Genomic DNA, 26,847 nt, shown 5'->3' with positions numbered 1-26,847 from the left:
GGTCGGAGCCATTCGGACTCACAGGCCACACAGCATAAGTATGTTCTCCTGTATCTGTTTTTAAATAATCTGTTTTAAAATAATAAGACAGAGACGAGGAATTCGTATTACATTGTACAACACCCTAGAGGTGATTTTTCACATAAACGGCGCTATACAAATTATCCTATTATTATTATTATCAGGTAATACCTTAATTTTAATACAATAGCTGCAGGAATGGTGTTCATAATAAAATTTGTTCAAATAGTTCCAAGATCAGATTTGAATGTTTATAAAAATTATCCAAAAATTGTTCAAATAGTTCCAATAAAATTTGTTAAAATAGTTCCAAGAACAGATTTGATTGTTTATAAAAATTATCCAAAAATTGTTCAAATAGTTCCAATGAAATTTGTTCAAATAGTTCCAAGAACAGATTTGATTGTTTATAAAAATTATCCAAAAATTGTTCAAATAGTTCCAATGAAATTTGTTCAAATAGTTCCAAGATCAGATTTGAATGTTTCACTGACAAAAAGTAAGATGAGGAGAATCAAAAATGTTTTAATAATTTAAATTTGGTTAAATACTAAATAACTACATTATTGATTATTTGTTTCAGTAACAATTAAAAAATATTAAAATTACGTTTTATTTATTTTATTAACTCATTTATTACTATCATTTCTTAAACTGTCTAATTTTGTTTCTTTTTTGTATTTGACTTTTTTTATCTTCAGTTTTTTTTTCTCTTAGCCACACTCACCGTACCACTTAAGCCGTAAGCTTGGATTGAGTTTAACGTTTTAAAATACATATTATGAAAAAAAAATTATTATGTTTCGTAAATAATATATTTTTGAAGATTAGCTTAAATTATATAAGTTTGAACTGTTATAACTTATTAAGGAAACACTTTTCGCTTGATTTATTTTAAGAGATTTTAGCCGAGGTCCACGACGTTTTTTTTGGTAGAGGTATAGTTTTCGTTTAAAAGCATGACACGAGTAGTTTAAACAATGCATCACTTAGTTATTCCAGTAATCGGGTAAACTTTTGGTGCTGACTAATAAAATTATGAGTGGCGCCAGTAATTTCGGAAGGTTGTAAAAATGTTCAGAAATGAACACGGCACATGCCTAACATTGGTATGGTGCAGTAACAACTGTACTTATCTCAAAACAATCCAAATCACATCCATAATACAAGAGCTTTTACCTGTGTCCTGATGAAACAATGTTGCAAGTAATTACACCAGGTAAAAAGGGACAAACTTATCGCTCGCACTTCGATTCTAAGCAATGGCTAAAGTTTGCCTTTTCTGAAAGTGGTTTACAATAACATTCCTACCATATAATACATATAATGCCATATAACTTGTGTCCTTCTACAATAAAGCTGCAAACACTAACACCAGGTAAAAAAAATCATACCCACCACTGGCCTGTATTCAGAATATTCATCTATGGGTTTCTTGCTTTTCTTGAAGTTGTCTTAAAATTACCTTCGCACCCTTGTATAGTTTGTGCGGTGAATCCAACAAGGTGGCGTCGCATTCGACTTTTATGGCCGAACTGTCAATAATTTTCAATTGTCTCCCAAAGGTACGACTGGTACCTTCCCTGAAACATTGTGTATCATAAATGTAAGCTCTAGTGCGGTCTCTCATGTACCATTTTTTGCTGGCCTATTTCATTCCAGGCTCAATAGAATACCTTTAAGTGTATTATACAGTTTGTGAAATTTATTTTTTAACACACTTGTTATATTTACGAGTCAATAAAAAATAATAAAAATTAAAAATGGTTTACCTAAATCGTCCTGTAAGTTAAAACAATACTATGCTGGTATATTAGTACAATGTTTAAATTATTAACATTCCTACTTCCTTGACTTCAGTGTGATAAACAACCACTTTTTTGTGCATTGTTTGAATATCGCACAAGAGTTCCAACTACCCAGAGCAAGTGGAACTATGGCATCCCTAATGGGGATATGTTCTGAGGCAGTGGAGAGGAGAAGAATAAGGTTGGAAACTACCTGGCTATTTTGATCAGTTCAAATATGTCACCTTTAAATCATCTCAAGGATGCTTAAACATGACAAAAACCATTTCAATCAACAAGGTTGTGATTGGTGGCTTTTCGCCATTGCGATACTGAGAGTATCTGCCACTGTCTTGCGTTATGAGGAAAGTGTGCGACCGCCACCTAAGGACAAGTGCCTTGTCTGGTGGTTGTAAGTTACAAGATTGGAAATACATACCAGGTACCTGAAACATACTTTATACCAAGTAAAGAAATTTACAAAAGGACTACTTAGCTAACGTAGGATCCTTTTATTAAGGGGAACGGCTGCGTGGCCTTTTTTCATATAAAACACTAATTTCGATTTTAGTTCAAAATACTTGATCAAACTGAATAATTCTTTTTTTAATCAAAAGGTATAATAACAAAAAATATCTAGTGCGAATGTGCTACTTTATTTATTTGTGTTTTAAATTACAAATTTGGAGGCGGATATGGGTACCGCTGCTCCGGAAACCAATTATTGGATAACGAACACCCCTGCCACGGTTACCCCAAGTGATTCGCTACGTTTGGTGACTAGCAGGGGTAAACGGGTTAATGGGGTGAGGTTTGGCGGAAGATGCCTTTGCCCACCTAGAGAGACTGGTTGAGGGAGCCCTTTTGACCTCTCCAATCGAACTCTCTTATTACTCCTGGATACTTTGACCCCCAGATTCCTACCCACCCCTCATACCTTTTTCCTTCCTAGAACTTCCTCACCTTCTTTTTCATAAAAAGACCCCTCACACAGCATCCCTAAATATGACATTGGCCTTGGGTGAATTTTTTCTGAGGACCTCCTGTGTGAAGCTAATCTAAAAAATATTTGCCTTACTTTATGATTAAAAATCTAATTATCAAGTTTGTTTGGGTATTTTGGTGAAAAATCAAAATTTATGTTTTGTGTGGAAAGGCCGCGCAGCCGTTCCTTTTAATCTAATTAATAAAATCATTTTACAAGACTTGAATATGTTTAATAATTCTACCAACATGTGTAAATATATAATATAATATTATGTTCCGAATTAAGTAATTGCGCAAATATTTGTAACAATAAATTGATTTTGCTGACAGAGTAACAAGATGAAAGATCTTCGCCTCTCATAATGATCACAGGCACCATGCCCGAATCGGGTATATTCGTGTCGGAACATTTATGGGTCTAGTTTATTCGTCGGAGGTATTAAGGTCCAAAATGCCATCGCCGCTGGGGGCGAAGCCGATGCTCTGTTTCATTTGAGCCTATTGTGTGGGAGGGTTCGTTTTTCACCATCAGTTTAATTTTTGTAATTATTGTTCTGAGAATTATTACTATGAGACTGGAAATAGTTTTCACTGTAAAATAAATTGAACATTTTAAAATATGTTTCTCTTAGGTAAAAGTGGATAAGAGTTGGTGTAGAATGATAAGCTGCTTGTGTTGGTCTTGGCCATTTGTATAAGAGTTAGTGTGTTGGTCCTGAAATGAGTAGAACACGTCTCCTAGGCTCCAAACAGCTGAACTGGGCTAAAGGCTCAATTACTTAAAATTTAATGTAAATAAAATAGCGCCACCGATCCTGATAGAGAACGGACCTTCAGTAATATAGTAAAACAAGAGTTTCAACGTCAGGGCATGGGCACCAGTTGCAAGATATTCTTAGGAGGGATGATTTAAGACAAATAAGTACACAAAAACGGCGCTTTACAAGTTATCCAATTATTATTATAATGTAGGACAAAAAACACAACAATCCTCCCTGATGAGGAAACACCACTATTAATTACGATAATACAGGACCATTTTAAAATATTGTTCTAAGCTAGCTATGCAAAAAGATTCGTAGTTTCTGGACAGCAAAGTCTGAGGCCGGATGTCATTCACACGGAGTAGGCCCGTCAGACGAGCCAATGATGTGATGAGTTTCCAGGAAACATTTCGTTGTTTTAAAATTTCGGTTCCAGATTCAGAAAATATAACCCCATATAGCAGGAGATAACTATCAACTCACGGTTATAGTAGGACATTATCAGTTTGGATTATCATCGCTAACAGCGATTATCTTAACACAACACAACCTCAATCTTGCGGATAAACGACTGAATTTATGAAAAATATGGATTACTAATGACCGTTCACTACAAACTGAGATATGCGACATCGATCATATCGTTCCAATTTACATGAAATCATATTTCAAAGATTTAAAAAGTGACCAATGTCCACCTTATATTCGTTCAAAAAGTGACCAATGTCCACTTTATGTTCAATCAAAAAGTGACCAATGTCCACCTTGTTCGTTCAAAAAGTAACCAATGTCCACCATGTTCGTTCAAAAAGTAACCAATGTCCACCTTATGTTCCTTCAAAAAGTGACCCAACCGGAATCGGAAACAACCGACCTCTTTTCTCGATGTTTGTGCAAAAAGGCAATTTGTGAAAATGTATATTACTAATAGGTTATTTATTTGACGACGGGGCAAGATAGAATAAGTTAAATATTCGTTTCTGTTAGTAATTAAGCATTTTATAACACACTCTGTACTACATTAAAATAATGTTTTTAAAAATCGGTCAAAATTTAACTCAAAGGCTAAAGATTCACAGTAATTATTTGAATTAAATTTCTCAATTTATTATCTAAACATGTCATACAAAAAATCAACAATCTTTCTTCGAGTCAAAAATTTCATAAAAACTCAAAAAATGTAGAATATCCTAAAAAGAGATCAAAAATAAATTTTAATCAAAAGTAAAAAAATTCATCAATCGCTAAACAAGGCATAAATTATCTTAGTAATTTTTATGTACCAGTCAAAATAATAATAAAACGAAACAGCCTTGTTTGACACCCCGTGCGCTGCGCGAGCTATTCAAAGCATCCTACCTGCGCCGGCGCGGGAAGGTGCCCGAGCCCGTCTGCCTTCTCAAACAGTCCCTTTGTACGGGACAAGAAATAATAATGCCGCCGAGATGCTGCGGCCGTAGCTGCTCTCGTCTACACCTAACAAACGATCTAACTTACCCACTGCTTAACTACACTCAACAACTTTGCATTATTATTTTGATTTAAACATAAACTACGTGTCGTCGGTTCCATGACAAATTTAAAAACTTGACAATACACCAGCGTTAAAATCACTTTTCATGACTTTACATCACTTTTCAAAAGTCTTCTGATTTATTCGGTTATCGTCTTATCATATTATCATTAGGTCGATCACTCAAAGATTTTTATGTACCTATCTATATTTCGCTTGACTTACAACAATTCTTATGAACAATTTTCTTATCGATAAATTGACATTTCATAGCTCTAAACCTGAAGATTTAAATGACGATACGAAGTGAAATTAGTTGCAATGAAGTTAATCCCAGAAATTCTAGATGGAAGAGGCTGTATCCTAGTGCCCGAGTTCAATCCTGATAAGTTATAAAGATTACATTTAGAAGGACTTTTTTTTTCATTGATGAATTATGAATACTAATCTTTATTGGTGATGCTGTTATTTTTGTATGAAAATCATTAGGTGCCTAATCTTCTGTACTGTTTATTACGCCGAATTCTTTTTTGTATTAGTCTTAATTTTCTCACCTTCTAAGCCTCTTTTTTTCCTTCGCTTCACTCAGATTCCTTGTAGCAAATCTTCTCGCTTAAGCCATCTTTATTGCTATTTCAACCACCTTCAATCTCAATCAGCAATGAAGTGCCAACTTTTTTAATGGGACAAAGGTAGTTCTCATCTCCTTATCTCTGACTCGTCCATAAGACGTTATGACATCGCTAATTTTGTGCCTACAGTCAATACTTTTAATGTATGTTGAAAGGTGCAGAATCCATTAGTAGCGGGCTAGTTGGGAAAATAATGTTGGAATAATTAACATTTAAAGAGCAGTTCCATTCACTCGTGATATTCGTTCCTATCCTACCTCTTTTGAGATAATATAAACTGGTTTTATCCCTATTAGTTGTATTTTTTTCAATTTGGTTATCTGCTGCAGAACATTTTTTATCGTAGTATTTACAATATCTTGAAGCACAACTGAGCAGTTGCTATAAGTTATCGAAGTTTGATTAGTTTCTCGGCTTACACAAAGAAACAAAGATTCAAGATAAGACAAAGTAAAATTGTTAACATAAAATATTTGCGAAGTTAGATAATGAAAGAGTATGTATATTATAGTAAATTTATCAACACCATTTGGTTTTATGGAATTGCCGGAGAACTATTTTATCGCAATAATACAATGTCTTCAAACACAATTGAGTGAATAATGTAATTATTAAATATACACTTTATGTAGCTTTAGTTTCTACATTATTTGCCTGGCTTTGCGCAGAAACCGCCTGATTAAGTACAAATAAAATCACAAAGCAATCTCGAGTTGCTAATAATAAAATAACGCACTGAACGCTGGGTTTCGCTTACTCGTTCGTTGATATCTTTGAGTATGAATAACACACAAACCGCTTCTTACATGTTAGTGTGGATTGGTTATTCGGTCGTTGCATAAGTGCAGTTGTCAACTAAATTAGAGCAAATAAAAATGCACCGCCAGCTAAAACATAAGTGTTTCATAAATAAATAATTAATCTTTCAAGCATAATGACTCAGTTATTGACGTAATAACCCAGTTTCGAACATAGCCATTAGAATAATAAACGTAGTTATGAACTATGTATACATACCAATATATATAAAAATCAACGTATATTTATATTATATAGCCACTCTTATCGACGAGTAGACATGAGTGTTCGTATAGTTTGAGTTTAGTATAGTTGAGCTTAGTTTAGTATAGTGTAGCTTTTTTACTGTCAAATTAAAATTGATTAACTAGTGGCGCTTCGTGCACCTGCTAATAAATTCGTTAATTATTGCATTCGCTTGTGTTTTATTAACATGTTATTGTTTTAGAATGAGAATTGGAGTGTTGAAAAGGCAAGGGGAAAGGCCAACTATAAAACATTGCAGTAATTTAAGATAAGAAATGCTTTCAAAAGTTTTTTCAATTGGTTGTGTAGATTGATTTTTTCGATAACAATAAATCTGAAAGTATTTTTTTTAAATATGGTATTACTCACATAAAAAAACAATTATTTTTTTATGGATTTTTTATAAAAGGATTTCGTTTTCTGTGAGTGATCCCTGCTTAATAGGTGCAATGCTAAAATATAGATGTAATGAATCGATACAACACTCTTTGCACAATTGCGAATCAACTGTAGATCTTTAGAAACAAGAATCTTCTATAATAAGTATCTTTTACCACCTCTCCTCGCCGTTCAACCTTCACTCAAACACTCGAGTATACCCACTGATATTCTAGCATCAATGTACGAAATGAAGATACGAGCTACCATTTGTTTACCGTTTAAAGCAGTCTGCCTGTAAAGTGGGGATATCTTAGTGCTTCTACTTCACTACACACTCTATCCTTTTCTTCTATTGGTTTTCTGAGAAAATTTTGGTCACACAGCAAAGGGAAGATTAGATGTCGAGATTACGGAGGTACACAGTTTGTCGAAATGATAATATTTACAGGCAAATCATTTTAAAGAGAACACGTTTGAACATATTTGTGCCCCCTGATAGTATCGAAAGTTAAAAAAAATCGAACTTGTTTAGATCATGCGACCGGAGTTTACCGGTTATATAGCGACGTTTATTTTAACATACTATATTTATTAAAGATATAATAAATTCAATTTAAAATTATTGTTCATTGAGTTAACTTTAAGAAATGTGAGGTATTTACAAATGTATAAGCTATACTTAACCTAATCCTTGTGCTTTATACTTTATTTGTACAAAAAATATATTTTGAGTTTGAGTTAAAAAGGTCAATAATTCTTATTTTTCAACCATCCAAAAAACCACTACACACGAAAGGGTCGATTCAAAATGATTTACCGGTGCCTACCTAATATTAAACGCCTACATTTGAAAATAGCAAAGGTCGTGCACGAGAATAGTGTCCCAAGTACTCGCCGTGGCAGTCATTTAATTAAGTATTTAGCTGTATGTTACATTGGCGAGACTTAGCTTCGTCAGCATTAAAACCCAATTGGTGTTACTTTCATGATACTGAAGACAGTTTTACAATTAGATAAATATGTATTATTTTAAGATTATATGTATATTATACCTAGATATCAACTAATCCAGTTTAGTGTCGTAGAAACAAAGAAAACGCGTGAAAGTTGCTGCTGAATTGCACATATTTAACTGCTATCTGAGAAATGTTTTAAATTCTTTATTCAAATATCCTTTGGATTGTGAGAGTAAATAGACAAGAACAGCTACGAGAATACGGAGAGATCATTGAAACTGCCTCAATCCAACAGTGGAGTGCTCTCGAAATTCCTCGGCACCTCGTCGTACATACACACACGAAAGTATTCTGTTCGAGGGATGATGTCGCCCTTGTTGCGCGCGAGTTAGTTTTGCCAGGCGGTTACCAGAGTTGTTGTGAAATGTTATCCAGACCGCAGCACGGCTGTCCGAGCAGCGGCCGCGGCCTCGCGCTTCCCCAACGCGGGGCCGCGCAGCCAGTCTTTCTCGTTTCCCACATTAATGCTTTACGTATATTAAAACTGCCAATATATTATTGTGTTTACGGAGTAGAGTTTTTACGCCATGCCAGGCCTTAAAGTTATAATTAAATTTTTGTACGAATTCGTTAAAAATTACAAATATATCTTTTCACGATACTTGAAATATTAAAAGTATGCATAAACTTAATAATTTAAAAGGTGGCTTTTCTTTTTTGAAATTGAAAGATTGAAATGATTACGAAATTAGCATACAACCTGTATTTCACTCTGATTAGCATGATAATTCCCATAATAAATCATTAGATTTGTTGGAACACCTGGGAAACTGAGCGGCGCCACAGTTGAGGGTCGCAATACCTGCGCCGCGCCGCGCTGGTGCTGTAGGCGTCTACCTCCCCCCTCCCCGCTCACCGCCCGTGTGTTTCAGGTACTCCGCCAGTGAGCGATGGAACGCCGCGACCGAAGGCTGCGCTGCACGCGCGCGCCACTGAACCCCGTTTTCGGTTAGACCCCTCGTCCAGTGAAACGTGCATTTGTGATGAACTGTGTAAACACTTGTTGATCGTGATCAGGATTATTTTGTGCCGTGGATCGTTTACCGTATTGTTGTGGGAGAAGTCCCCTGTCATGTTGAGTTAGACATACCATGTTGGGCCTAGCGTGTTTGAGCTGCCTCCTGCTGCTCGCGCTCGTCCCTTTCTCCCTGGGGGCGCGCAACTCTCACCACCACCACCACAGCCCCAAAGCCTCCGGGACGTCTGAGTTTGTCAACAAAGGCAAAAGTAAGTGTGATCATCATTCTCCACCTTGTTTCATTCCCTGGTAGTTGCAGAAACCAAACCCCCGCGCGGCAGGTCGGGGTGCCGCCAAGTGTTGCCAGTCGCCCGTGCTGCTCTACTTGCTTGCATCCCCTTTCAGTCTTTTCTCTTGGTCATATGAACTTGCACATTCTCTGTCCTGACACTAACATTCAACTTTTTAATAAGTTGATATAATCCTAATCGTGTAATTGATAAAAACTACGACTGCCCAGGCAGTATTAACAATTCCCGTGCATTTGATGTAGAGCCCATCTCTGAGTGAGCCCATCTCCCCGCGAGTGCACATCTGTGGTCGCTGTGATTGGAAAGATGTGGGCAGCAAGCGCGCCAAGAGGTTTTGTGATGAAGAAATAACAGTGTTCAAATACCGCCTGCGCATAATTTCTATTACGTTTATGTGTATTTTGTTTCCAACCAAATTCTACCGAATGTAATTTGATAATAAATCGTCAAGTTTGAAAACGTTCGCTATTTTTTTTTTAATAAAAATGTTCATAAGACATTAAAATTGGTCTGAATATAGATTTTTCGCTGTGTATTGAAAACCATATTAATGAGAAATCGACTGTAATAATAATAATATAACCCAGATATTGTTCCCCAAAAGTGCAAACAGCACTTCGACCTAATAAAATATTTGTGACTTCCATTCAATAACCAAGTTTAGTATATTATGCTTCAATATACAAATATGTATGTTGTTTGGAAATCTCGATTCAAAGGTCACTTGGCCTGTCTGCGTACACTGCTGTTATTTAACATTTGTATTATGTACATTGGCAACCGACATAACGGCTAATATTATATTTTATAACCTGATTCGACAGTCCTATGAAATAATAATAATGCATGTAGGTAAGTATTAATAGCCTGCATAATAAATTTGTTCAATTCAATTCAAACTATGTTTTCTAAGGATTAAGGCTTTTTAATGGCCCTGTTGTAAAAAAATAGGTATTAGCGGTTTTTTCGAAGGCTTCTCCTTAATTATAAATAACTAGCTGACGTGTACCCGGTGTTGCTGGGGTTTATCCTTAGGATATCCTTAGGATATCCTTAGGATATAAACATATATCATCGTGGAATTTTCTGTAGGCCTTTTTAAGATATACAATTCCGTCGTAAATTATTTTGATATATCTCATGAGGTTTAGCCAGCGTTAGCAAGGATAGGAAAATGTATTTTTACGACTTGATTATAAAACATCAACTTTTCTATGCTTTCTTTAAATATAATATACATTTATCGTATGTGTAAACCTTCCGGAAGAAATTTTCTAAATGATGGTGAAAACCCTTTCAAAATCTTTGTTTAGAAGAACAAAGCGCACAAACAGACAGACGCGGATACCGATTTTATTTTATACTATTTAGACAAGATACTTATTATTCTTGTACTCGTAATTTAATTCTGCAATTGCTTTTCATAATGAATATTTCTACAATGAACTATTTTGCTCTTGTCCTATTGCATATATGTTTTTTTAAAACGTCTAATATAGGTACACATTATTAATTATTTTATTATTTGGGGGTGGTAATATTTATTTTTTTATGTCCTTACTGTGTGTTTTAATCATTAACTACAGCTCTATATCAAATATTAACACCTTCAGAGATTTATTTTTCATTTAAGCATTCCTTCAAAATAATAGTTTTAGTTAATAAAGCGTTAAAAATTTACTTCCCCTTTGCATATACCTGTATGAATTCCAGTGATCACTTGTAGTTTGAAACTCGATGTAAAGCGCTCTTCACAAAACGGTACTGTAAAAATATTCAATCATTTATTTTTTAGATTTGTATGTTAGTGAATTCCGGAGAGATGAATTCAATAAAATTCAACCAAGTCGCTAACCTGGAATGGTTAGGTACCTTAGAATGAGGCAAAGAAGAATACCTAGACATACATAGTCTGAAGTAGTAGTAAAACATACAAATGCAAAAAAATTGAAAATAAGTATCCACTTACATTGTTTTATTCGATGTAAATAATCATTGCTCCCGCAGCATAATTGCCCCAGGAACGCGAAACACCGTATGTGCCTGCTGATGTTAGAGCACAGCATTTGCGAAATGGTTGCTATTCCTAAGTTTCGTATATCCAACAGATAATATCTATATGAAAACATGATGACCCAATAACAACAGAAATCATTTGGAGACGAATTCCCTCCTTCTATGCACAGAAAGATATTGTGATAGCACATTCCAAGCACACGATGGCTTTATGACAGCGCAGACCAGAACTATATATGCGTTGGATTGTATTATCTCTATGAGTATGATTTGTATGACAGCATAGTTTGCACTATCTATGCATAGGATTGTATTATGACAGTATAGTCTAGCGGTGTCTATGCCTAGGATGGTATTACGCCGGCACCGTACAACACACTCTCCGCACAGAGAAACTACGACACAAAGCTGTTTTTGAACCATACTGCGCCAATCCAAAGGGCCCAGCCAAATTGCTCAAATTGCATGCATGGGATGGTTCAACAGTGCAGAAGCAGTACCCGCTTGCAAGTGGGAAGGAACAAAGTCATGACCGCAGAAATCAATCGGGCGCGCGAAATGTCAAACAGATTATTTGTTTCATCAGTGACGAATCCCGTGGAGGCAGACAGCCCTACCATTGAGTACAATCGCGCAGAAACGAGTTTGTCAGTACCGACCATCGCACGCCTATATTGGGTGGTGTCCGGTACAACATTTCATGCCCTTACGCTTTCAATCTTACTCTGGCTATTTGAGACGCGTCCTCCCGGACTACTGATGCAATCCCCGCAAGCGACTCCCTGTTAAACTTTACCCGAGTCGGACTTACTTGCATTCACAGAGCATTTCACACTTCTTCAATGATTTCTATATTAATCTGAGGTGATCATCCCTCAGTACATAAACCCTCTCGGGGCGGTGCAGATGGTCTTTGTGGGAAAAGAGAGACGCGAACCGGGTTATTTAAGTTTCCAGATTGTAGGAAAGAGGAAACTAATTGCATGATTATTAAATTAATAACAAATCGTTAAAAATGAACGGTTAATATCCGATTTTATACCCTTAACATAAAGAAATGTCTTCTCATTTTTAATGTGAGAGTGTCATCACTTCAATTATACGACAATGATCAACTGTCAGGTTTATGGTTTCATGGAAAATTAATTTAATATACAACACATGAGTATTGCAATTTGCAAACATATATAGGAATGGTGTAAAAACTTTTTTTCCGGTGTACAAATTATTGGAGAGGTGTTTTTTAAAAGCAAAGTAAATAAAAATAAATGTTAAAAAATTAAAAAAGGGTTCACTTCTTAAGTAGGATTAAGAGTAAAATTAGAGCTTAAAGCAATGAAATTGGTCTACAACACCACTGTTAGCATCCCAACTGCACAAGTGTAATTTTTTTGAGCATCAAAACACAAGAACAGAGGCATGAGGTGAATTTTTTTCTATAGAAGATAATATATTAGGATAAAGCAATGCTACGCCAACTCAATATGCTAAGTGTGTGGCAACTTTTAGTGTTTATTCAAACTCTAATATTTATTAATAAGTTAAAAAAAATGTTACTAGATTATTTGTTAAAAAATGTTTAGTAGAGTTTATTGCTATACTACGAGAAGCTGTAACGATTTTAGACTTCCTAAGACAAATTTATCGGGAAGACATATTTATTACAAACGTTTTAAAATGTGTAAAGAACTCTCTTATGCTAAGGAAGCTAAAAGTCTTGCAGTTTTTGTGGGTTATATCTCTATGTTGTGAAGTCCCAACTTTAGTATATAGGTAATCGAATTATATTATAGTAGTTTTTGTGGGTTATATCTCTATGTTGTGAAGTCCCAACTTTAGTATATAGGTAATCGAATTATATTATAGTAGTTTTTGTGGGTTATATCTCTATGTTGTGAAGTCCCAACTTTAGTATATAGGTAATCGAATTATATTATAGTAGTTTTAGAATGTATATAAAATGTAACAAAATTATGGCCAAATAAAATATTTAAAAAAAAATGCCAGTGCTAAGTAAAAATATAAAATTATTTTCAGAGATTCAATCAAAGACTGCTTTCAAGTTTTTGTAAATAAGTATTATTTGTTAATAAAATGAAAATGTGTTATTTCGTAACCCAAAATATAATTTGTGATTACTTGCTTTTTTAATTATCGTTTTTCTTGAAGTCAAGGTTTCAGCATACATTTACTATTCAATTATTTTAGCATAATAACGTGCAGATAAACATTAAAATAAGTTCGGGTAATACGGCACACCATAAGCTTCATGGTAATAAAACACGTTGTTTATACGAAATGATAAAAACTTTATTTTTTTTAGTAAACAATCACTAACTAACAAACTAATCAGATATAATTTTTGTAACAGCCAAAGTAAATTATAATAATTAGAGAGCAATTAAAAATATAAAATCCTAAAAATCTTCAAAAAATGGTTGGGTATTATGGCCTATTTGTGAGCCATATTACACTACCGTTACTGAAATTAAATCAAATAACTAATTGCCTTTGCTAAACTCACAAAAACATATATCTGTCTGTGCTCCGGTACTTTCTTCGTCAGAGCTGTCAAGAGACACATTGTATCTATGTTTCACCTCTGGTATCCTCACATTCACAGAACAAACATTTGGTATCTCTTTCATTACTTCTGTCGGGGTTTTCATCTGAGCAGTCCTAGGATCCTAGGATCAGACCTATCTTCTTCCGAGGTATGAGGCTGAAGGTCTGCTCATCATTTTGGTGCTCACTTGGATTTAGTCATCTTCTTTTTCCCTTTCCTTTCGTTTTATTATTTTTCACCTTTTAAGTTACTACGCATGCCTAGTCACCGAGTCGTAACGATACACTGAGGATATGTGGGGTTTGTGGTTATTAAATAGCGGGGATAATCCACTCGCTACGTTGCAACGTTTCGGAGAGAGAGTGGTGGGCCTTATTGGCCTACCAGGACACATTTCGTGAACTTACTCTACCTAGTTATTTAATATATAAAGCCGAAATATGTATACCCACATGTAGGTACCTAAATACAAAGAATTATGACGAATAAAAAATAATATATTATAATTTAATTATTTGCAGTATGCATCGGCACCAATGGGAGGATGTCTGTCCCCTCCAATCGAGACCACCACTACCGGAACCTGCGAGACCGCTTCACCAACTGCACCTACGTGGATGGCAACCTCGAGCTGACGTGGCTACAGAACGAGACCCTGGACCTCTCCTTCCTGCAATTCATTCGGGAGGTCACTGGGTACGTGCTCATCTCGCACGTGGACGTCAGGCGCATCGTTTTACCCCGCCTACAAATCATCAGAGGCAGAACCCTCTTCAAGCTCAATGTTAGAGACGAGGAGTTCGCTCTGATGGTGACTCTGTCCAACACCCATTCCCTGGAGCTGCCGGCGCTGCGCGACGTCCTCAGCGGCAGTGTGGGCATCTACAACAATTACAATTTGTGCCACGTAAAGACCATCAGCTGGGATGAGATAATCACTGGCCCCAAGGCTGAGTACGTGTATGTGTACAACTTCACGTCCGCCGAGAGGGAATGCCCCGCGTGCGACAAGAGCTGCAGCGCGGGCTGCTGGGGAGAAGGCCCCGAGAACTGCCAAAAGTTCTCCAAGAACAACTGCAGCCCGCAGTGCTGGCAAGGCCGCTGCTTCGGGCCCAACCCCCGCGAGTGCTGTCACTTATTCTGCGCGGGAGGTTGCAAGGGCCCCAAACAGAGCGACTGCCTGGCATGCCGCAACTTCTACGATGATGGGCTCTGCACGCAGGAATGTCCTCCCATGCAGCGGTACAACCCCACCACTTACTCGTGGGAGGTGAACCCCAACGGAAAATACGCCTATGGAGCCACGTGTGTAAGAAACTGTCCCGAACATTTGCTCAAGGACAATGGCGCTTGTGTCCGAAGCTGCCCACCCAAAAAGACTGCCGTAAATGGCGAGTGTGTTCCGTGTGACGGGCCGTGTCCCAAGACTTGCCTCGGGGTCAAGTCAGTGCATTCCGGCAACATCGATACATTTAAAGACTGCACTATTATCGACGGATCTCTGGAGATCCTCGAACAATCGTTCAAAGGCTTCCAACAGGTGTTCACTAACTTCTCATTTGGCAGGAGGTACCCCCAGATGCATCCAGACAAGTTGGAGGTGTTCAGTACGCTGAAGGAAGTGACCGGCTATATAAACATTCAAGGTTACCACGACAAGTTTACGAACCTTTCGTACTTCCGAAACCTCGAAGTTATCGGGGGCCGACAGCTGATGGAGAACTTCTTCGCGTCCTTGTACATTGTCAAGACTGCCTTGAAGTCGCTCGAACTGAAATCTCTCAAGAAAATAAACTCTGGTGCGGTGGTCATTCTTGAAAATAAAAATCTGTGCTTCGCTCAAGACGTCGCCTGGAAGAAGATCAAAAAGTCGACCGAACACGTATCCCTGCTGCTAAATAACAAGGGAGACAAAGATTGCGGTAAGCACGATTTCAGTCGCCTTTTAAGATATCACAACTAATTGTACGTAGGTACCTACCTACCAACACCTTCCTAGAATGTGGTTAAGTAACACCTACCCTTGCCATTTCGAAGCATTTAAACCATTTACGAAATGTGTGTATAGGTACCTACGTATTCGAGTGTGATAACTTCAAAATAATCATTGTCTATGTGTTTTTGCTATTTGTTTATGTTGTGGTTATTTTTTGTGCGAATATTTTGTGTAAAATTTGTTGCTGTATTCTTATTTGCTAAACAAACAACATAAAATAATAACCAAAAGGTATTATTTAATGATGTTACTATGTATATTAATTGCTGCGTAAATCGCCTTATCATTTGAAGTATTACCAACTTTTGAAATAAATAAAAAAGTACTGTCTCGCGATTTTTATTTTGGATGAAAATATACTTATTAGCAAAAAAACACGCACTCAGTCGTTAGTCAAGAATGCAATTTTTTTCCACTGGTTTTTATGGTGAAATGACAATAAATCCATATACCTAATTGTTGTTGAGTTAATATTCATAGACGTTGAAGAATTTGCTGATTTACGTAAGTATGCCTGGAAATGCAAACAATGCTTGCACTGTTCAGAAATACGGAATACAACAAACTTATATGTTGAATAATATTAAATTGATTTTCTCTGCTATGTTGAGCGAAACCTGGCGCCTATTTATGACACTGAAATGCGTTTATTTATTGCGATGTTTAGCTTGCCCGAAATGCGTTTCGGGTTGCAAGACTTATGACCGTTAATTTGCACGTAACAATGTTCCTTGTTCTTATTTTGTTCAGAAGCCGAAGGTTTGGTGTGTGACCCGCAATGTTCCGATGACGGCTGCTGGGGAGTGGGGGCGGGTCAGTGCCTGTCCTGCAGGAACTACCAGTTCGGCAAGAAGTGTTTGGAGAACTGCGACACTTTCACTGGGTATGTTCACGTTCTTCAGTGTTTTTACTTATTTTACACCGTTTTTCCTCCGTTCTATTCAATATTGTATAATGCCTGGCTCAGATGCAGATCTATCACATTTTACGATTAAATCGCGATAGCGCCACGGATCTAAAGGCGGCCTAAGACTTAGCGATGCATATAAATTTCATGACCATACTATTTATTAATCCTGAGTTGACATGCAACAACAACTAATAAGTTATCTATTACATTCCAGGATGTACAAAGCTGGAGCGAAGATCTGCAAACCTTGTCATGCAGAATGTGACTCGACGTGTGATGGGCCGGGGCAAGAACACTGCACTAAATGCAAACACGCCCGGGATGGCCCCTTCTGCGTGCCCATGTGTCCCACCACCAAGTACCTGTCTGAGAGCGGAGAATGCTTGCATTGTCATACCAACTGCGTGGATGGCTGCTTGGGCCCATTGAACACCATCGGACCTGATGGATGCAATTCTTGTGAAAAAGCCGTCATCAACTGTGATGTCACCGTGGAAAAGTGCTTACAAAAGAACGAGTCGTGTCCCGATGGATACTACTACGAGTGGGTTGGTCCGCAGGAACAGGGCGCCCTCAAACCCCTGGCTGGAAAAGCCATCTGTAGGAAGTGCCATCCACGTTGCAAAAAGTGCACAGGATATGGTTTCCATGAGCAAGTCTGCCAAGAATGTACCAAGTTCAAGCGAGGCGAGCAATGTGAAGATGAATGTCCTGCTGATCACTATGCAGATGAACAAACGCAAATATGTGTTCCTTGTCACAATGATTGCAGAGGCTGTGTGGGTCCTGATGTGTCTCACTGCTTAAAATGTAGAAATTTCAAGATATTTGTAGACGGAGAGCCTTCTTCTGACAACACTACCGCCTTCAACTGCACCTCCAACTGTCCTTCTAACTTGCCACATAAAATATTTCCAAATGAAATCACGATTGAACCGTATTGTTCCGCTGAACCAGTTGGATCAATTCACCTCAGTGAGACTGCCGGAACTTCTGCTTTATTGGCTGGAGTTTTAGTCTGCATTATTATCATTCTGGTGTTCCTCGGAGTCATTGGGTACATTTGTCGCCAAAAAGCTACAGCTAAAAAAGAAGCAATGAAAATGAAAATGGCCTTGGTTCTAACTGGATGCGAAGACAACCAGCCACTACAACCCTCTAGTATGAAGCCAAACCTTGCAAAGTTGAGAATAATCAAGGAAGGTGAACTGAGGAAAGGAGGGATTCTTGGGTTTGGTGCTTTTGGTAAAGTCTTCAAAGGAGTCTGGGTACCAGAAGGTGAGAATGGAAAAATTCCCGTTGCTATCAAAGTATTGAGAGAAGGAACAGGTGCCAATACAAGTAAGGAATTTTTGGATGAAGCTTACATAATGGCCAGTGTAGATCACCCCAATCTATTGCAACTGCTGGCTGTGTGCATGACCTCGCAAATGATGCTCATCACCCAGCTGATGCCATCAGGTTGTCTTCTTGACTATGTTCGCATTCACAAAGAGAAGATTGGTTCAAAGGCTCTACTGAATTGGTGCACACAGATAGCTCGTGGCATGGCTTACTTAGAAGAGAAGCGACTGGTTCACCGAGATTTAGCGGCTAGAAATGTTTTGGTTCAAACTGCCAACTGCGTGAAAATAACTGACTTTGGCTTGGCCAAACTATTGGACATAAATGAAGATGTTTATAAAGCGGCCGGTGGAAAGATGCCAATCAAATGGCTAGCTTTAGAATGTATACAACATAGAATATTCACTCATAAAAGTGACGTTTGGGCTTTCGGAGTTACAATTTGGGAATTATTGACTTATGGAGGAAGACCGTATGAGAATATATCAGCAAGAGATGTACCAGAACTGATTGAAAATGGTCTAAAACTTCCACAACCTAATATTTGTACATTGGATATCTACTGTATTATGGTGTCTTGCTGGATGTTGGATGCAGGCAGCAGACCAAGCTTCATACAATTAGCAGAGACCTTCACTGAAATGGCCAAAGATCCCGGCAGATATCTGGTTATCGTAGGGGACAAATATATGAAACTACCGTCCTATTCTCAACAGGTAATTTCAATTCAAATTCACTTTTATGCATTTTGAAATCTGTTTGCAATATAGTTTTTGAATGTTTTTTTTATTATACTAGTTTCAATTATTATATCTTCCGTGGATATTATCATTTTCCTTTCTCTAAGTACAAGAGGCAAGCCAGGATAATGGAAAAAAGATAAAATGATATGCATAACAGTAAAATCCAATCAAAAAAATTTTTTTTGGTAAAGCTCATAAAATGTGTGTTTTTATTTGCAGGATGACAAGGAAATAATCAGGCATCTCTCCTCGGCTATGGAAGGACCAATGGATTCCTTGGGGGAAGGCGATGAATATTTACAACCTAAATTGCACGATGACAATTTGCCAACCAACTCACAGTTATCTGTAGCTGCGTCCAATGATCCACAAAATAAGCCTAGTTCATCGAGATCATGGCAGAATGCCCCAACATCAATATCAGAAAGCATTCCACTAGAAAACATCTCAGGGAGACATCCAAACCATTGGGACAATGAGCTGCTCCGCTACGCTCAAGTGACAGGATTTGACATCAATGATTTTCGCCAATATTGCAATGGAGGCATGGTTCACTCTGATAGCTCAGATTCAAGATACCACAGTGACCCATCGAAGGTTACTGAAAAAGATGACATGAGCTCTGAAGATGCTGTATCGAAGTTAAAAGAAGCTCAAGTGGCTAATATAAAGTTAGACCTTCTTTTGGATGAGGACGACTATTTGATGCCCTCGACTGCTAACCCCTCAGCGTACATGGATCTTATTGAGTCGGGCAATCAGGATCCCTCCCAAGCAAACGGCAGCTTCCAGAAGTATCCTGTAATCAAGAAGGCGATAGATAACCCAGAGTACTTGTTAACTTGTCCGGAAGAAGCAATAAGCATCATGATTGAGAACAATATTATACCAAAGAGCCCAGATGCAGTGGATCACAACTCATGTGCGAGCACGCCCACGCTACAAAATCCTACAGTTACCTTTGTGGCGCAAAGATCTATTGAGGAAGAGTCCATATCAGATCACGAGTACTACAATGATTTACAAAGAGAACTTCAGCCTCTTAGACGTAATGAAACAAAAGTTTAATGTTCTCCCCATAAGTGTTAGTGTTATTACTAATTTACTGTTTTATGAATGTACTCAAAAAATCTTGCAATTCAGCGGTCTGAGACTTAATTTTGTGGTGTTGGGATGACTAGTGGTAATGTCTATATATGCAATATATAATATAGTCAGTCTCAACACGCAAGGACAAACGTGTTAAGTGATTTACTTAAATAATACAATATTATTTAAGTGTAGCTAGCGCAGTGCATTGGGAAAGTAACTATAGGTGTATTTTCTGAGTGACATTCATAAAAAAATGTGCCATTCTAAAAATATGGCTTTTGTACATAAAAATTTAATATTTTAACAAGAAGTAATATGTGAATGTTATTTAGTGTATTTGCCGAACATTGCCCATAAAGTTTATTATGTACAAATATTGTCTATAATATGTTGAATGAGACATAACTTATTAAATTATTATCTTTATTTGACTATAATTTTACATTATTTGTTTATGTTGTGTGTCCTAATCCTTGTATATATATTATATGTATATGCCAGTGTCAATTTTTGTTAATATGTATAATATTGTTCTGTAAGAATTTCTAAATCTGTATTTAGAGTCCGCAGAGTAGGTACCGTTTTTCTTAGACCGTTAATCTATTGAGTTATATTTTAAATAAAAGTAATATTAAAACAATAAAATAACAGTTATAATTGTATATTTTGTTCACTAAACGGTACCTTTGCTATTCAGATTTCCATTATCAGCCATTATATATTGCCTCTATATACATATTTTAAGTTTAGACTGTGATAATTAAATGTAATTGATTTCTTTACTAAGTTTATGTACTAATTGGATTTGCTAAACTATTTTAATTTTTAAGTTTCTTCTCAACTCAATGAAAGCTCTCCCTCTGAATATTTGTCAAATACAGGGTTATTGACGTACCTGAACATTAGACAAGAAACACACCTCCTCCATTAACCATCGTGCTGCCTCCTCTCCATGGTAGGCAGTGGTGAATAGTGCCATTCAGATGTTACTTTCAATTTTGCTAGTTACATAAGTTCAGGTATCCCCGATTACTCGGTAACTAACCTCTATCACAGTCGTAGTAAAATTAGCTATTTACAAAAATAACCATAACTCCAGATACATTTCCCACATCAAATGGTAGTATGTACATATTTCTCAAATAATTTGCTTAATTTCTCATCCAGAAGTTTACAACACTTGTGTTCAATTGTGTGACGGCATTCGGCTCTAATAAGCAGTTAAAATTGTTTGTGTAATTAATGTTGAATGAGGGCTTTTTTTAAATATGTTAAATGAAATTTCTAATATACTATTTATTCCTTCCGAAATTACATAGGTTTTTGGCTGGGAGTTATCAAAAATATAAACCAACAAAGATTTCGTAAGTTGAGGGATACCTGTAATAATCTTGAAAAATAATGATTAACCAGTTGGATGAAAATATTTCTTTCAATTTTAAAAATGTGTTCAGATTCAATCATTTTATATAATTTGATAGGTACCATTTGGAAAGATTGACTTCTCGAGCTGAGAAATCTACTGCAATTGAAAATCATTCAAATAACATTTAACCACACAAAATTGTTGAATATAAGAAACACTTTTATAATTTTTTGACAATATCAGTGATTCCATTTAGATGTACATGCTGTTTTCTTTGTATGGCTAATTATGTTTATTTTGCAGAGAAAATATATTTTTTTTAAATTGACGAAGAGTATGTAGACAAAAACTACCGCAGTTTTAGACCGTTTCAAAGTATTTTAAAATCTATGTGAAAAGTTTCACTTGAACTAGGAATCTTATGTTACATGTAAAATCTTCAACCAAATATACCTAGAGACTTGTTGTGAATATTTTAATACATTATAAAATTTAAAATAAAACAATAACATAGTAAACACCACTATAACTTTTTATACTTAATACCGACTGGGTTTTTATACTCAATGTCAACTTAATGCCAAACCTGGTCGGTATTAAGTATAAAATAAAAAAAAGTGGTGTTATTCACCAAAATAAAGTTTAAAAACAGTAATTAGAAGTCTTTGTGGTATGTGGTGAAAATAGAAACAATGCTTCCCTTTAGAGAGTATTGATGTCGAATGTGTAGTCCCTAGAGAGGCACATTATCAATATATATGGGCACGGTTATTACATATTAAATTCTTGAAAACTATTGAAATCTTTGTTACAGCCAATCTAAAAATAAAAAATGTGTTTATAATTTAAAGCGCATCTGTTTGCACACACACATACAAGCCTAACAATGAGGGAAGCAAATCCTTCCTTCCTCCCTGCCTCAATAGTAACTAGAACACTGACTATTAAAGCAAACAGATAAATACAGCATGAATAAAATTAACTAAGATTGTTCGCTAAAAGAACATCTTGCAATAGTGAATATAACTCTTAAGTAAGTGCCATGAACCACTGTTGTGTTATTTTTTATTGTTGATGACAGATTTCTCTGAAATTTAATGTAAATATCTTATGTAAAATAAAATAATTTTATCCTACTGTCTGCAGGGCGTATGAAATATCTCAAAATATCTTTGTTTAATAATTGTTTTATTTATGCAAATTATTATATATTCTATAGATTATTGTGTTAATTTGTAGTTGGGTTTACCTTTATGAATTGACCTGTTGCATCAGTAGGATATCTTATTAGAGACCGTCTGTGTACCTTAGATTGCAAAATAAAACAATAATTTTAAAATAATGTCTTTTTCTTCACCAATATTCAAACATGTTTATTATAGAACCTTTGCCCTTATTCTAGCGAATAATGTATGTATAATGAAAATGTTGTAAAATTATTTCAATTTTACTCTCTGAACACCTAGAGTATCCAGTACAGGTTAGGCGTATTTATCATAAATACGCCATTATACCCAGCAAAAGTACCGGGTATTTTCATGCGATACTTTGTACTTATTAAAAATCTCCAAAATACCGTTCCAAATTACTCATTACCCAAGTATTTTATACTTGGACTAAATATTTTAAATAGGTACTTTTACCAGGTATTTGTGATAGGTATTTTTAATAGGTTCTTTTGATAGGTTCTTTAAAGGGTACTTTTAATAGGTATTTTGAACCGGCATAAATTTAAATTTAATTAGTAAAATTTTTGTGGGGAATTATTCATCTGAAATTTTTGTGTTGAATTATGTTTCCTAGAAATTCTCTAACAACCCCCCCCCCATGGATTTCGAATAATTATTGGGGGAATCAATTTTTCGTCGAATATTTGTGGGAAATCTGTGGGTAGAAATTATGTGAGTACAGTTTACAAATTACTTATTCTTAATCAATCTTCAGGTCGGTATAAAATACTTTTGAGTATTTTATAACTGATATTTTTTTGTACCTGTACTCATTGTAACCAGTAACGAAAAGTAATCACAGGACCCACCTCTAGTGTCCAGTAAAGCAGCAGTACATACAGATCACCACACTTTTATTTGCAGTTTGGGGTGTTGCAACTGTAGATATGTTAGATATAAAGAATTGTTCTTATGTCTATTTACTACTATCACCGATTCAAAATGCACGATTTTGGCAGGTTTTCAAAAATACATGAATAAAATTAAAAAAATTATTGTAATTTGAATCGTTATATAAAAAAAATACTGGAATTTATAAGGACTATGTGTAATGATAATAAAATAAATTTAACAAATCAGACTTCGCAGAGGTGGGCAGAGAGGATAAATAGCAATTGCAGCCTCCGGAGTTAAGTAGTTATAAGTATCATTGTAAGTAATCATTGTAAGTAAATTTTATTTGATTAATTTGTGTTATTTCACAATTTATTTATTTAAAATAATATATACATAGTATTTTTGTGGAATGTTCCAGAGTGGTAGGCACTTTCAGTATCAGTCTGGTGAAAGATCACCATTAATGGTCACCTGTCATGGCTTGTCTGTATTCAAATCAAGACCTGCAGTGGTGGTAAGAAATTTTCTTGCTTCTATTTGCATTATCCGCCCTCAGAGTAAAAAGACGGTAGAGATAACAATGTAGATATTAGACAATGTATGAATGTGAAGGAAGCAAGGACTGTGTACCACAACTGAGTTATTTGAATAACTATCAAACTAATAGTTATTTAGAGATTTACAAAGTGTTGCCAATAATAATAACCATTGTAGCAAATAAAAGGAGCGTTTCTCTGGTGCTTGCTGATAATATTAATGTTATTTGGTTTAAAAAATTCCTATTTCGATTTAGTTTAATTTTAGAACACCGGTTTCATTTTAATATTTGACCACATTTTTAATTTTGATAGTTTTCCAGATTTTAAATGTTACATGAGACAGCTGTTTCGCCCTTTGTAATATAATAAATATTATTTTTTACTAAATAATATTACATCCTACGTTCTATCAAGTTCAGGCAAATATTTAATTCAAGTTTATCATATCCACAGGCCAATAAGGGGGCTGGAACATAAGTTTTTAAATATACACCAGGTTAACTCTCACAGATACTTTTCGGATAAAAATGCATCATGACCCAGCTCGAAGCCCCGAAACTAGAGATGGTTAATCCCTGAAATGTTTTCACCGCAGCTCCAGTTACTGGAGTTCAATGTGGAACCAGTTCTTTATCCTATTACATTTTTGAAACCAGTTCCGCATCGATCTCTGGAAACTGGAACTGCCAGTCACAACCCATTTCAGGTATAGAACTATCTTTAATTTCAGGGCTTTTCTGAGCAGCTACGTCACGAGCTTGATGCATTTTTTGCACTTGTTCGAAAAGTAACTGGATAAAAAACCGGTTCTTAAAAAACTATGACTAAAGAATTTATGAGAAAAATTGAACCAGTTCCTCAAAAATTTCAAAATAATGTTCCTTTTTCCGCCAATATATTTTCATTTTTCCGGTTCCGGAACCAAAAATAACCTGTTCCTCTGAGTAATTATATTAAATGGCTCTCTGAGTGATTCGCAGACCACAAATTTTGGCATCCCGCAGGGAACTGTTCTAGGTCCAATTCTTTTCATCATTTATGTCAACGATATTTTTAAACTCTCAATTATGTCTAAACTTATTTCACACGCTGACGACACAGCAATTTTAACTGAGGGATTAACTTGGAATCAAACCCAAAGAACAGCAGAGTTAGATATAAACATACTAAAAAAATTTGTTAACACTTAATACTGAAAAAACTTTTATAATACCTTTCACCATTAATAAAAATTCATTCCCTGATAATTTAAAGATAAGTATACACTCATGTAATTGTAATAGAATTTCAAATTTATGTAAACCTGACTGCTCTGTACTTACTGTTAAAACTAATGTAAAATATCTAGGTGTAATTATAGATGGTAACATAAAGTGGAAATTACAAATCAATGCAATAGTAGAAAGGTTAAGAAAATTATTATACATTTTTCTTAGAATACGAAACATACTAAATATTAAATTATTAAGAACCATCTATTTTTCACTAATTCAATCAGTATTACAATATGGAATTGTTGGTTGGGGTGGAGCATTCAAAACTTCTCTCTTACCTTTAGAAATCATCCAAAGAATATTAATAAAAATAATTTTGAAAAAACCGTATGATTACCCCACAATAAGATTATTTCAAGAATTTAAAGTCCCTTCACTTCATATTATTTATAAAAAAATAACTCCTTTTCAAATACATAAAGATTGTTTCATCAATGACAACTTAATAACTTTTTCGAACAGCAATAGACAAAGTATTCTTGGCTCTATAACTATCCCACGCTGCAACACCACCACAGCCCAACAATTTTATAAATATTTTGGTGTCAAATGGTTTAACCAATTACCTCTTAACTTAAGATTGGAAACGAATTATAAAAAAATTCAAAAACTCAATAAAATCACTATATCAATAGCATATTAAAATCGTTTATACAAAAATACAATATAATCTCTCAATTATTATTATATTGAAATCCTTTTCTCTTATTTCTTATTCTTATCTCTTTCCTTCTTTTACATCCTTTTCTCTTTTCTATTTGATAAAATTTTGTTACATATAAAATTTTTATTTTGTTATATTAAAAAATAAAAATTCTTTTCATTATCTTTACACTCTCTGAAAAAATTAGTTAAATTATTATTAACACGCGTTTCTCCGCCTTTTTCACACGAGCATTTGCTCTAAAAAAAGGTGTATCACAATGTACTGTAATAAAAAGAAAATAAACTTAATGTAATGTAATAACATGAAATTGTAAATTTAATATTAAATAAAGAATTTTTTTTTTAAAAGTAACAGTAAAAATATTATAGGGATTTCTCCTTCACTCCGAAGAATAGTTTTAATAAATAATCATTAATATAATTTTCCAACATATTCTAAATAAATAAATTGCAAATGCATTCAGAGTTGCTACATCACGTCACAACTTTCTAACGCTCTATCACCTGAATGAGCGAACCGAGGGCTGGAACCAGTTAACAAAAAAAACAAACAAATTTAAAAAAGAAAACAAGAATTCATATTTTTAAGTTCATTTATTTATATTTAATCATTTATAATTAATAAATAGATATTAATCACAATATAAATTGTTAAGTGTGATGAAACACATATTACATAAATAGTTACTATTAAATAAATTCTTGCTAAAAACAATACTACCATTTATACACTTTAAGATGTAAATACACATTATATACAAAATATGTGGGTCATAATACAAATAATATTAATCTAATCAAACAAGTATAAAAAAAGGTTTTAATTATCATTTTTTTGTAAATAAATCAATTTTG

The 26,847-nt window shown here is 35.2% G+C and overlaps 1 protein-coding gene across 4 annotated transcripts in view; it reads left to right on the top strand.

The window, feature by feature from the left end:
- Nucleotides 1-22,767, top strand: part of Egfr (epidermal growth factor receptor) — a 261,795-nt gene extending 239,028 nt beyond the window's left edge. For 2 of the 4 annotated variants that reach the window (XM_089649859.1, XM_089649860.1), the window contains exons 2-5: nucleotides 14,518-15,918; nucleotides 16,743-16,875; nucleotides 17,117-18,962; nucleotides 19,209-22,767. In XM_089649859.1, the coding sequence (XP_089505985.1) occupies nucleotides 14,518-15,918; nucleotides 16,743-16,875; nucleotides 17,117-18,962; nucleotides 19,209-20,057 (4,229 nt within the window). In that variant the 3' untranslated portion in view covers nucleotides 20,058-22,767. Of the gene's footprint in view, nucleotides 1-8,893; nucleotides 9,373-14,517; nucleotides 15,919-16,742; nucleotides 16,876-17,116; nucleotides 18,963-19,208 lie in introns of all 4 variants that reach the window. The other 2 variants (XM_089649857.1, XM_089649858.1) reach the window with 2 other exon arrangements.
- Nucleotides 22,768-26,847: the final 4,080 nt, after the last annotated feature.

This window comes from Hesperophylax consimilis, chromosome 31 (genome assembly GCF_061612785.1).
Source record: "Hesperophylax consimilis isolate HC1 chromosome 31, BYU_Hcon_1.0, whole genome shotgun sequence".
NCBI classification, from domain to species: Eukaryota; Metazoa; Arthropoda; class Insecta; order Trichoptera; family Limnephilidae; genus Hesperophylax; species Hesperophylax consimilis.
Note: the sequence above shows the minus strand (reverse complement) of the source record. Positions and strands in the feature narration are given on the sequence as shown.